The sequence below is a fragment of the Sphaeramia orbicularis genome, chromosome 22 (assembly GCF_902148855.1).
Source record: "Sphaeramia orbicularis chromosome 22, fSphaOr1.1, whole genome shotgun sequence".
In the NCBI taxonomy this organism is placed as follows: domain Eukaryota; kingdom Metazoa; phylum Chordata; class Actinopteri; order Kurtiformes; family Apogonidae; genus Sphaeramia; species Sphaeramia orbicularis.
In genome coordinates this window covers 54,801,206-54,814,631 of record NC_043978.1, presented here as the reverse complement: position 1 = coordinate 54,814,631, position 13,426 = coordinate 54,801,206, and the positions used below count along the sequence as shown (strand labels likewise).

Here is a 13,426-nt window from a genome sequence, read left to right as displayed (position 1 = left end):
AAACTGTTCAATCTACATGTTTAAACTGTTAAATCTACATGTTTAAACTGTTAAATCTACATGTTTAAACTGTTCAATCTACATGTTACTCTGTAAATATGTTTACAGTTGGATGCGTTTTTTACAGTACTGTTCTGGAAACCACAGCTGCCAGTTTTTTTCCGTAAAAACAAGAGGATTTTTTTTGCAGTGTGTGCATGAGATTTATAGCGTCCGTCCGTGTTTCATTGCCAAAGGACTGATGAGGAGGACTGCGTTGTTATTGGCGGCGGCGGCAGCAGAACCTGTGCTCCGTATCAGCTTTTCCACATTAGCAAATAATCAGGACTTTGTCATCTTTGCAAGAAGGCACTCAATCAGTCATGGAGTGACAGCGAAATGGAAAGATGGAGGCTGTTGCATGATGGAACAGACTATAGATCATGAACACACTGGCACCTTACTGCGCTGTTCATCAACACATCAGTTGGGCTTCTCTCATTAATGACTCAAATAGTGGCAACAAATGTATAATGACAGGCACTTACACAGTGTGGGTGAGTTCCTGCGGTCTCTCGGCCTGCTCTGGGAACACAGGATGCGGTGGCTCACCGATCGGGACGCAGCCTAGGGATTTACTGATGGCATGGCTCAGCTTTTTAGCCGGAGACTTCTGTGAAGAGGGCAGGACAAACAGAATATATGTCACCTTGTGTGCGGTATCTACCTCTGTCATGATTTTTGGAATGGTAAAAACAGTTCTAAGCTGATTCAAAAGTCATTTACATAACTGGGTCAACAGCTTGTTTACTGTGTCAAAACTGTGGCTCAGCAGTAGTGCGTGCTTATTCAGTAAATATGTGAATCTCCTACTTCACATTCTGTTATCCCCTCTATCCTAAAGCTGCCATGCAATGCAATTTTCCCATTTTGTGCCATCTGAATTATATTGCATGGACAATAGAGATTATTCTTACAACTTGCAAGCTTTCAGCACATAACTGAAGGCAGATATATACAGAATTTATCATAAGAAGTTCTTGAAGACTTTGCAGTAAAATAAAACAATATGGCCAGTTTTAATAAGCAAAATTAGTATGAAACTGCAATCCAGAATCTGCAGGTGATTAACCCTTTCATGCATGAATTATGAGAACCTTAATCAAGATTTTTTTCCTGAGTGTTTTTATTCATTTGTGGGCATGAAAAAATAATGTGATTGAATTCCAGCTCTCCCCTGGAACTCATGAATGAGCCGATATGTTAGCGCTAAAACAGTCGACTAACTGTCTGTCCAAAAGCCGATCCCATCTTCTCTTTCACAGCCGCATGATTTGACTTGACCGCATTGTAGGGATGCACCGATACCGATACCAGTATCAGGCATCAGCTCCAATACTCAGTGTGTGTACTCGTACTCGTACTCGTAAAAGATATCCGATACAAATGCACCGATCCCACTTCTGTCCGTGTGACATTCCCAGTTCAGTGCAGCAGGTACGAGGAGGAGGAATAATGTGTGTGAGTGTGAAGAGTGTGGAGACTGAACCAAAGAAATGATCAAAGTAAGGCTGACTGACAGTACCGTTCAGACACAGACAGATACAGACGCAGCCTTCTGTCTGTAATCTGAGTACATTCCATCTGTTTTCCAGCTGATGGAGGATGAGTACCCAGACACAGAATACCAGCGGGAGTACGGAGCGGTGCGGACCGCCGCCAGCGGAAGTGAAAACCAAACCTGTCACTCATCTGTCTTTTCTCTTCCTGCTGAAGCTAAACTTTTAAACCTTACAGAGAAAACACTAACATTAGTATCACAGTAGTGTTCCCTCTGTCGTCTACAGGTTTGGTATTACTGACTTTCTTCTTCATAAAACTTTCCTCTTCTTCGTGGTATTTGTCATAAGTTTCATTTTCACTTCCACTGGCGGCGGTCCGCACCGCTCCGTACTCCCGCTGGTATTCTCTGTCTGGGTACTCATCCTCCATCAGCTGGAAAACAGATGAATGTACGCAGAGGACGGACAGAAGGCTGCGTCTGTATCTGTGTCTGAACGGTACTGTCAGTCAGCCTTACTCTGATCACCCTCATTTAGTTTGAAAAATCTCCACACTCTTCACACTCACACACATTATTCCTCCTCCTCGTACCTGCTGCACTGAACTGGGATTGTCACACGGACAGAAGTGGGATCGGTGCATTTGTGTTGGATATCTTTTACGAGTAAGAGTACACACACTGAGTATCGGAGCCAATGCCCGATACTCGTATCGGTGCATCCCTAGTTCTAATCACATAAAACAAATGCTGTGACAAAGCAATGCTCTTCCCCTGAAAGAGAAGTCATTTTTGCATTTAAGGAGGGAGAACTGGCAGTAATACTGCCATCAAGTCATAATAATGGAGGATGGATAAAAAAAGCTATCAAACACCAAAACCAAACATCAGATATGCAATAAAATTAAATTTAAGAAATCAGTTAAGAAACATCTATTGACCATAAATGATTGATACCTGGGCTAATTGAATATATGTATTGTATATACTATACTGCTGCTGACCTAAAGGAGCTGTCATGTTTGTATTTTTGTCTGTTTTTTTTGTATGTTATTGTGGTGTAAAAAAAATCAGCATTTTAATCAAAAGTATTCAGTTTGTATTCAAAAGTATTTAACCTGTATTCAAAAGTATTTAACCTGTATTCAAAAGTATTTAACCTGTATTCAAAAGTATTTAACCTGTATTCAAAAGTATTTAACCTGTATTCATTTGGTTATTCTTAGTGTAATGTGTAGATTGTACCAGAATAACTAACTTTTTTTCCTGGGAGACCCACAAAAGAACGAACATGTGTAGCCATCGAAAGAACACATGAAATTGTGGAAAGTTACAAAACGAGGCGGGCAGAAAGAGCATGTGAGCTCATGGGAAGTTTTGGCAAATGTGGTATACAAAAGAAGCACACATGAGTGGAAATTTTGGACATTCTGGGAAATAATTTACATTTTCTAGGAAAAAGTTTAATATTAATATATGATAAATTAATACTAGGAATTAGCTGCATATGTATATGCTTTGGCCAGTCCTGACAGACACCAAAAACCACACCCTATCGAAGACAAGCTAAAAGGGGGGGTTTCCGACGTGACTAGATTAATGTTCAAAATATGATAAAAAAGTGGGTATGGTTTGTAGCCAAACCCAACCTACTTCTGACAATATAAAAATGGTCTCCCGGGGGGAAAAGTCAGTTGCTTCTGCAGATGTCAGCTCAGTGCTTATTTTTTGTAAGAATAAATATTTCATGCGGCTCGAATTCTGCTCGATCTCCGACTTTTGCCTTGACTCTGTGTGCATTTATTCAACGGAGCTTCACAACTTAGACTGAGCTATAAAGGTATAAGTTTCTGAAATATAGTGTGGAAGAACTCCAAAAGGGACCAAAGACATCTCCCACCTGCGGCAGTAAATTTTTCACAACATTATGTAATATGTGAAAATGGTTTTGTATGATTATATTGTATGTTATTCGCATTGACAAGTTGTAAAGATTCTTGTAAGGACCCCAGGAAGAATAGCTGCTGCTATGGTACAACTAATGGGGATCCCACATAAAGAAAGAAAGCAAAGATATGCTGTTGTGCTCTGGGAACCACATGTCCTATTACGAAAGTTGAAAACATCTTGTTTCTGATATCTTGCTGATTTTAGCAATGTACATTAGAAAAACATTCATTCATCCAAACTTTTTGATAAACACCAGAAATGCAGGTTCATGTTTTAAGAAAATGGTTTGTGTTCTATGCACTCAGGCACATCGTCCTGCAGCTACATGGTATTCTTTTCTACCAAAAAGTGAGTGGCAATGGAATTGCATTTGGAATCCAGCGCCTGTGACTTCCCTCATTTCGATTTAGAACATAATGATTGGATTTTGGGGTGGGGATGCATCAACACAGAGAATTTAGTCAGTACTATTTCTTTTGCAAAAATGTGTAAACTCATTAAAATCCCTCTCGGATCACTTTGAGAGGATGGAAAATGTAAGGAGACGTAAAACCCCTCCACACACTCAGGACAGATAATGACTTGGGAATTGTTCAAAGAAGGAACAAACAATGATGTAAAAACTGAGAGTGGTCTTTGCTTTTCCTTACCCAAGATGAGTGTTCCTTCATCTGGTGCTGGTTGCTATGGGGACCATTGGCATGGCCACGCCAGAAGCAGCTCTGGCAGAGCTGGTAGCCATGGCACTGTTGGCACCGATACCGGAAACCCATCATGCTCTCACTCCGGCAATACGAACATTCAACCGGATGGAAGACTGAGGAGTGGAAATGAGACAACAAAGACATGATTTACATGGACCCACTGACAAAACAAACCCTGCAGACAATAAGTGTGAGTCTGTGCCGAAAGGCCTTCATCACTTTAAAATGCAATTACATATTTGATATACCCTTACTGAATTACTGGACTGACTGATATATGATATGATTAATGCTGAAAATTATTCAGGTTGTAGAATATTTGTATAATGCAATTCAAATTTGTTTCGTCTTATGAAGCCTTAACAGTGAGTGCTAAGACATGAATTCAGCAGTGATAAAAATCTCATTACACAAGGTGTTTAAGTCACAAAGAACACTGCTCTACATTGAATGTTTACTTTTAATACTTGTGGTTGTATTTATATTTGTATATACATGCTGTATGTTCTAAGTAATACTTAAACATACCATTTTAAATCCAATCCAACTTTATTTATAAAGCACTTTAAAACAACCACAGTGGACCTAAGTGCTGTACAGAAAAATAAAAGCACAATACAAATCAATAAAAGCATTAAAAACATTAAAATCAAATCAAATAAAACAAGTTAAAACATAAAAAACAAAATGTCAACATTGCACGAGTGTTAAAAGGCCATGGAGAACAGGTGGGTTTGAAGAAGAGATTTAAAAACAGGCAAGGAGGAAGTCTGTCTGATATGCAGAGGCAGGTGGGTCCACAGTCTGGGACCAGAACCAGCAAAGGCCTGGTCTCCTCCAAGCCTGCACGTTGTTCTGGGCACCGTCAAAAGCAGCTGATCAGCTGATCTGAGAGAGCGAGTGGGAGGGTATGTGTGAAGGAGAAAATGCACGACTTTTATCTGTAATAAAGTATCACTGCACAAATATGTCATTTTAAATAAATAAATAAATAATAATGTTAAAGAATTAATTCAAACAGATTTTCCTGGGGATACGTGGTTCTGTCGAACAGAACATGTCCCTCATCCAGTGGTGTATTATCCTTTACTTAAGTGACACTAATAACACACAGCGGTCAAGAGAGTTCATTACGCTGCTGTTAAACACACAAGCAAATAGACAAAGCCCAAATAAATCTAGACAGTATCTTGATCAATTTGACAACAGCAAAATGACCTTCAAACGCAATCGAATTCTAGACCACACTACAACTGAAATGTTTGAAATGAAACTTCCATTCCCAGTTGCACTGACACTAGTGGGACAGGCTTTAGGAGTCAGGTAAGGACGAAAAAAGACGGACTAAAGAATGACCGTATTTTCCGGACTATAAGCCGCTACTTTTTTGTCACACTTTGAACCCTCCGGCTTGTACAACAATGTGGCTCAGGTTTTGCACATATGTCACATGATCATGTGGTTTTCTGTTTACGACGCCATATTGGTAGGCAAGCTTTCCTTGGATCGTACAAGTGTCCATTGTTGGTGATATTTCTCTGTCTCCTGTGTAGATCTACAATAGCATAAAGCTTTAAGCAGTGTTACCATGGGAACCACATGTGTTGCGGTCGGTTGCAATAATCGGCAAGAAAAAAAACACCGGTAAATCCTTCTATAGATTTCTGAAGGATCCAGAACGGAGGGGGCTGTGGACCGCTGCCATAAAAACGTGAAGGCTGGCACCCATCCAGCAGCAGCCCAGTATGCAGCCACCATTTTACTGAGGGTAAGTGAACGCATTAAAACACAAATGAGTTTATGGTACAGAGACGTTAGCAGTATTTAGTTCAATAAACATGGACCATAGGCCCCCCACCCCCACCCCCTACCGTTCTAAGTTTGGGTTTATTTTTAGGTGTTTGTTCAGATGTTTACACTTCCTTTATTCTTGTTCCAGGAAAAAGTGACACTCCTATGTCCCCTGATTACGTGCCTTGGTTGTTTTCACAGCTGATATAGCAGATAGTTGTAAATCTGTGGGTAGCTAACTGCTGGTACTTCTGAGCGCTGACAACAGCACCGAGTTTATCCAAGGTCCAGCTGTAGGGCTCCACGGCAACAGATCTGATCTGTTCCAATAACGAACCTCAGAGGTGCTATCAAAGGCTCTGGCGATATGGGACAGGACAACGGAGCCTTTAACACAAGCAGACAGACTCGCAAATAACAAAACACGCAAACACCAGTCCAAAGAAAAACACCAGATAAAGCAACAGTTGGGACTTTCTGGATCCAGATAGCCTGCCTACCAATATGGCGGTGTAAACAACAATCACATGACCAGTGACGTCAGCTGCAAGTCCTGAATAGACGTGTCTGTCCAAGAAGGAAATAGAGCTGCTTCCTGTAAAAGCCACTGAGAGCGACAACGGAAGAGACGCAGAAGGTGTGTGACGGAGCCTCTGGGAGGATGTTCAGCTGAAGAACACTGAAGGAGACGACTGCACTGGTTCCAACGCGCAGAAGGAAGATGAGGATAGTGATCAATGACTGTTCTGGGTTTTTAACCAGCTGTGTTCTGGCCGTGTTACAGGCACTGATTGGAAAAAAGCAGTTAAGGCAGGGGTGTCAAACTGATTTTAGTTCAGGGGCCAACCAGGGTTTCAGTCTCAAGCGGGCCAAACTATTAAAATAATAGCATAATAATCTAGAAATAATGACAACTTTCTCTTTGATTTAGTGCAGTAAAGAATGTTAAATTCTGAAAATATTTACATTTACAAACTATCCTTTCACAAAAAAGATGTGAATAACCAGAAAAAATTCTAATTTCTTTAGAAAAATAAGAGCAATTTTAATACTGTGCCTCAATTTAACATTTGCACATAAGCATTACACACAATGTGACACAAACATTTGGTAACAGGCAGAATATTATTAACATTTGGAAGTTTGGAATTTGGAACTAAAATAAGAATAATCTCTACAATAGGCTATTATGTGTCAGCTTAACTTACAGATCAGACTTACAAATACACAAAACATTTAATAACAGCCAGAATATTGTTGAAATGGCAGTTAATTTTCAGGCTGTTCACATTCTAGTATTAAAGGGTTATTATAGTATTATTTACTTTAGATCACATCTGGCTGAATGTGGCCCCTGAACTAAAATGAGTTCAACACCCTCGACTGTTAATATCTTTAGTATAATTTTTGCACCTCGTGAAATCACGCTGTGGGCCGGACTGGAACCTTTGGAGGTGTAAATATCTCATGTTACAACATGGACACCTGCGGCTTATAGTCAGGTGTGGCTTTTATATGTACAAATATTGTTTTCTTTTAAAATTTGGTGGGTGCGGCTTATATTCAGGTGCGCTCTATGGTCCGGAAAATACAGTGAAAGAAGTTGATGGTGAAGGAGTGGTTTGTACAGCAGACGAATAACCAGGAAACTGGGATTTTCAACTTGTTATTTTTAGAACTTGACTCACTATTTGTCTTTTACTTTTGTTATGTTCACTTTACTGTTGCAGATTTGGAAAAGTTTTGAAAAAGATCCAGTTTTGGGCTCAAATTCAGCCTCATCTGTGCCTAAAGGGAAACCTCTCTGACATGGAAACAGTTTTGCTGGCTAAACCTACTCCACCAGTGTCTGTAAAGGAGGACAAAACCTCCGTTCTCCTCAGTACATGTCCTCTCAGCGGACCACTCACCTACTGGGATGTTCCTTAAAACCCGTCTGTCAGTACTGTCAAGATTATTTAGAATATCAAACACTTTAATTAGAGCCTGTTCTGCTTGTAACACATTTTTGGTTGCCTTGTATAGTATAGTTTCTAAACATCAGTATTTTCTGAAAGTTTATGGGAGATCGCTCTTCCTCAGTGAGACATGAGGAAAGTCGATGGTTAGTTGTAGTAGAAAATTATCATTCAGTCAGAGCAAAAAAAAATTTTTTAGAAATTTAGAGGCAGAACATTTAAAATCATAGTCATGGATACAAAAAATAGGATAAATTAAAAAAAATAAATAAATAAAAAAAATCAATGTTGAGAGAAATTCAGTAAAAACCATCTCTGGGGCACTATGGAAGCAAAGATAACAATTTAAATAAAACTAACCAAAGCAATGTAATGATATTTATCACAATATAAAAGTATATAATGACATTTGGTCATAATTGTTCTGTAGCCCAGACCTGTTAGAAAAGAAACACCTGAATTCAACATGTCCCAGTACTACGCCCCTGTTGAGAAACACTACTTCAAAGGATGTAACCTCTGTCATGCCTCGTCAGATTTCTTAATTATGTTAATGTGTGGCGTTTCATGTCTCGTCTTTGGTTTTCAGTGTTTTTTACGGCCTGTTCTGCTTGTAACACCTTTTTGGTTGCCCTGTGGGTTAATTTTGTGGACAAAATGATAATTTTTTTCATAATTTACCTACGTTTAATCTATTCTTTATCCACTCAGCCACCATACTAGTAAAAATTATGGATTCGAAGGTTTGTAAGTATTATCAGCAAAATGTGCTCAAAGAATGAAAAGTCAAATAGAAGATGATCATTTGTAGCGCTGTCCGCTGTCCTATGAGAACCATCGTTTTCAACAAAGAACTCATCAGCTGTTTTCATCTTTGAGGCGATGTATTTTCCAGTGAATCCAAGAGGGTTTTGATTTATATCTGAAGGATTTCCTTGATCAGTAAAGGAATAGTTGATCCTCTAGCTTGCCTTAAACATCCAAAATCAACATATTTAGAGATAAGTGGTTTTCATTTGACATGAACGGGATAAAAAAAAAAAAACTGCAATCTGTAAAAGAACTAAACCTGTCTATGCAATGTGGTGGAACAAAGACTACAACAAAAAAGGAAAATGGAAATAGTCCAGTAAAGTGTAAAAACTCCAAAATGAGTAAGCTGAAGTGCAGTACTTCAGTGCACTCACAGTTCGGCTAAAATTTACTTAGAGGTCTTATTTGTGTCTTTGTGCATAAGAAATCAATCTCAGTGAATCCAAAGGAACTTTGTGTTGGTAAATGACAGTTGTTCAAATGGACAGGATTTCAGTTCTGTTCAACATGTTGATGCTCATATGAACTATGTTTTCAGCTCCAAAATGAACCATTTCAGCACAATTAATGCTATATTTTCATGTCACAAATGGACAAGTTCTATTTGAACTGAACTGAGCTGAAAAACAAATCTTCTCTTCTTTTGGATTCCCCAGTTTTTCTTCCCAGATTCTCTCCTCCATATCACATGTTTTATTTGTACAGGTTCAATCTGGAGTATGGTGCTGATCCATCCTGCTTCTGTTCCACCAATACATACATGAAGAATGGCACACAGCACTGTTTACATCAACACTTTTACAATAAGAAGCATTTTTAGACACAAAGAACAATTCTAGATTGTTCTTTCCTCTTCAGTCTGATGCTAAACTATCCAATAAATAATAGTGCTCCTAGTTTTTGCACAGGGATCATTAGTGTAAACGCTGACATGGCTGCAGAGCATCAGTATGATGGGATCCACAACAACCATGTCACATCCGTCCACTGACACATTTAGTGTTTTTGTGTCAGCTGGGATTGTTTTAGATCCACAATACCAACATTTATGAAGAAGAGCACAATTAGCAATAGGAAGTCTAGAAGTTTATTCCTAATAAAGTACTGGGACTGACCAGAGCATCATGGGTAATGTCACGTCCGTCCACCAGCAAAAGTTTTCACATCCACGTGCTATTCCAAATCCAGTATTTATGAAACTAGAGCTTCCACTGTCAGAGAATATCAGTAGTCTGTGCACAAATGGATTAGCATTATTTACACACACTTCTATGACTGTAGGACAACTGTTTTTATTTGACAAAAATGGACACTCATTTGACCCCCTAAGGAAATTTTAGCCGAGTTACATTCCACTGTTGCCCAAATCTTACCGTTTTCAACATTAGCAAGTCGGTGCATGAGTGGCAGCCATACAAGGCATTGAGGAGGAGGATCTGCCATCAACACATCCAAAAAGGTGTTCAGCATGATCTTCTTCTAGATACAAACACATATGAATCCATTAAGGGTCTTGAAAAGAGGCTTTTCTGTCAGGATTGGTGAATGAATCCGTCAGGCGTTGAACTGTCCTCCTACCTGCTGGGGGAAGCATGTCCTCACTGAATGCTCCGTGTATCCAAAGGAGGGTCCCTCGAACACGGCTGTGGGCAACTTCAACACCTCCCGAAGAAACTGATCAAACTTAGCAAACACCATGACTCCACTGGAGTCCGATATCTGTGAGAAAATATCTAACAGACAGCAGATGTCACATGTTTTTTTTTTTTGCTCACTGTAAACAGGCTGTTGACATTTCTGTGAGTGTAGGGATGTAACGATTACCGGTATAACGATAAACCGCGGTAACGGTTAGTCAAGGTTATTACTGTTAACGAAAACTAATGAAATGACAAAAACTAGAATTGTAAAAACATTTTCGTTAACTGAAACAAATAAAAACTATAATTAAAAGAAAAAAACGATATCTAACTGAAACTGTATTGTGTGTTTACAAAACTAACTAAAACGGACAAAAATTCTGGATAAAATTCCCTTCGTTTTCGTCTTTGTCAATGTTGGATTGACATAAAATCGATTTATTTCCCTGAAGCAATTTTAGCTGCTGGCACCATATGATATTTAAGGGTCCGTCACTTATTGTCGTTTAGGCATCTTCTTGTCCCCACTCTACCTGGAAACATGGAGACTAAGCATTTAGAAAATAACGAAAACTAATAAAAACTAGCAAACCTGCTCTAAAAATGAATTAAAACGAACTGAATTAGAGAAAAAAAAAGTCAAAACTAAATAAAACTAAACTATAACGAAAAATCCAAAACTATTATAACCTTGCAGTTTTAGTATTACCGTTTAAATTCCAATTCTCATGATAACTGTGTTTGATTACTGTATTTTTAGGGGAGAAAACGCCGATGTGAAGATCTGCTTTTATGTCAAATATTTGAGTATAGTTTTAATTTACTACAATTTTAATTTCATATGCCTAATATTTGGAATCAATATTCACTTTTAAAGTCTTTGAAAAGGTTTGTTAAGCATCTGTGTGTTATTTATACAATAAATTATATACATTTTTCAAATTGGATTTTATATTTTTTGTGTTTTTTGTCCTTTTATGTTGATATAGTAGGTTAAAGTGAAAAAATAATAGGCACTGTATATAAATGAAGTTGTACTGAAAAAACAGATCCCAAACATGGGTATAGTAAACATTTCTGTATATAGTATATAAAGGCAAACTCAAAAGGACTGACAAACAGACAAAATAGACTCAGACCACTAAGGGTTAATATTTGAATGTTTCTGTCAGGAGAAAGTGCATTGTGCCGATTATTTTATTTGTTTTTGTTGTTCTTGTTGTTGTTGTTTTTTTTCAAAATACAACTTGGTTAAATTCTTTCAGTGTGTGTATTAGTACTTTTTGAACAGTTTGAGCACAATTTCAACAATACCACGATAATAATGATAACTGTGATAATTTTGGTCACAATAACCGTGATATGAAATTTTCATATGGTTACATCTCTATGTGAGTGCAAACTTTTGATCCACTATGCATAAACTTGGCAGAGACTTCAAACATGTAGAGGGTTAGGGTTTTAATGCTAATGACTGCTGAATGTCCTTGACAACAGTGCCACTGTGTGTTCACTGTGAACAACTACACACAGACAGCAGCTTCAACACAGTCATGGCCATCCTGTCTTCTACAGCTTTGTCATAGTATCACATTTTAGAAAACAGGCCAACTCTTTTTTCATTAATGTGTAAATAGAGCTTGAAATTGACTTACAACGTAGTTTGTCTACAATTTTTCCTCCACACATCGTTGCCAGCATGGCTTTCATTGAGAAAACTGTCAGCTTTCCATGGCTTTCACTGCAAGGAGAAAGAAAAATGATGCTCCATCCATACATTCATGAACAAAAAGAACTTTTCAGCAAATATTTTTGAATAAGCTCGCAGATTTGCCTGATAGCACCTCTTTCGTAGGTATATAGGTTCATTTAGTTTAATTATATTATGTTTATTGTTATTATTATTATTATTATTAATAATAATAATAATAATAATAATAATAATAATAATAATAATAATAATAATAATACGTTTTATTTATAGGTGCCTTTCTTGGCACTCAAGGACATCGTACAGTAAAACAGGAGAGTATAAAACAAGCATTAAAGCAGAGTAAAAAATAAAAGGCAGGTTAAAAAATTGGACAGTGCAATTGTGGTCATAAAGAGAAAGAGGTCCTAAACAGATGGGTTTGAGTCTGGATTTGAAGACAGGGAGTCAAGTGGTGTTTCTGAGCTCCGGTGGCAAAAGGAGTTCCAGAGTTAGGGAGCAGAGCGGCTGAATGCTCTGGTCCACATGGAGGTGGGAGGGGCAGAGAGAACAGTGAGGGGGATGGAGGAGGAAGATCTGAGGGTACGAGAGGGAGGGGCCACATGAAGGAGGTCAGACAGATATGGAGGGGCGGGGTTATGGATGGCCTCGAATGTCAACAGAAGGATTTTACATTCCATCCGGAACTTAACCGGGAGCCAGTGGAGCTGTTGGAGGACAGGAGTGATGTGGTGAGGGGAGGGGAGGGGGTCCTGGTGAGGGGAGGGGGTCCTGGTGATGATGCGAGCAGCAGAGTTCTGAACCAACTGAAGTTTATGGAGCGATTTGTGTGTGAGACCAAAGAGGAGAGAGTTACAGTGACCCAGACCAGGGGTGACAACACTGTGAACCAGGATAACAGTGGTATGGGGGGGGGGGCATTAATGCTGCATAGGTGTACACTGTAAAAAATGACTGTAGAATTTACACCAAAAAGTTGTAAAATTGTAACAAAAAACTGCAAGTGACAATACAATGCAAAGTTGTTTATTTGAAAAGATTTTTGTGTTAACGATTAAATCAAATATAGCTGTAGTTTTTACAGGAAGAGTATGTGAACAAAACCAGATTAGTATGAAGAAATGATGGATTTCTATTGTTTTTAGAAAATAAAATTGTACATTGAAAAGCAACGTGGTGCCGTTTAAACTGCAAAGACCAGAATGTTGAAATAACGGCATATTTGCTTTTTTATATATATATAAAAAAGTTATAAAAAAGTAAACATTTACAATGTAACATATTAAATGTGTAAATGAATGGGTTGGTAGAGTTGGTAG

General features: G+C 38.4%; 1 protein-coding gene across 6 annotated transcripts in view; it reads right to left on the bottom strand.

Moving 5' to 3' along the window:
- The window catches only part of dtnbb (dystrobrevin, beta b), an 86,533-nt gene that overhangs the window by 53,581 nt on the left and 19,526 nt on the right, over nucleotides 1–13,426 (bottom strand). For 4 of the 6 annotated variants that reach the window (XM_030126009.1, XM_030126005.1, XM_030126010.1 and 1 more), the window contains 5 exons: nucleotides 12,052–12,137; nucleotides 10,335–10,489; nucleotides 10,130–10,235; nucleotides 4,141–4,307; nucleotides 528–652 (listed from right to left, as the gene is read on the bottom strand). In XM_030126009.1, coding sequence (XP_029981869.1) covers nucleotides 528–652; nucleotides 4,141–4,307; nucleotides 10,130–10,235; nucleotides 10,335–10,489; nucleotides 12,052–12,137 — 639 coding nt within the window. The remainder of the gene's footprint in view (nucleotides 1–527; nucleotides 653–4,140; nucleotides 4,308–10,129; nucleotides 10,236–10,334; nucleotides 10,490–12,051; nucleotides 12,138–13,426) is intronic. The other 2 variants (XM_030126008.1, XM_030126007.1) reach the window with 2 other exon arrangements.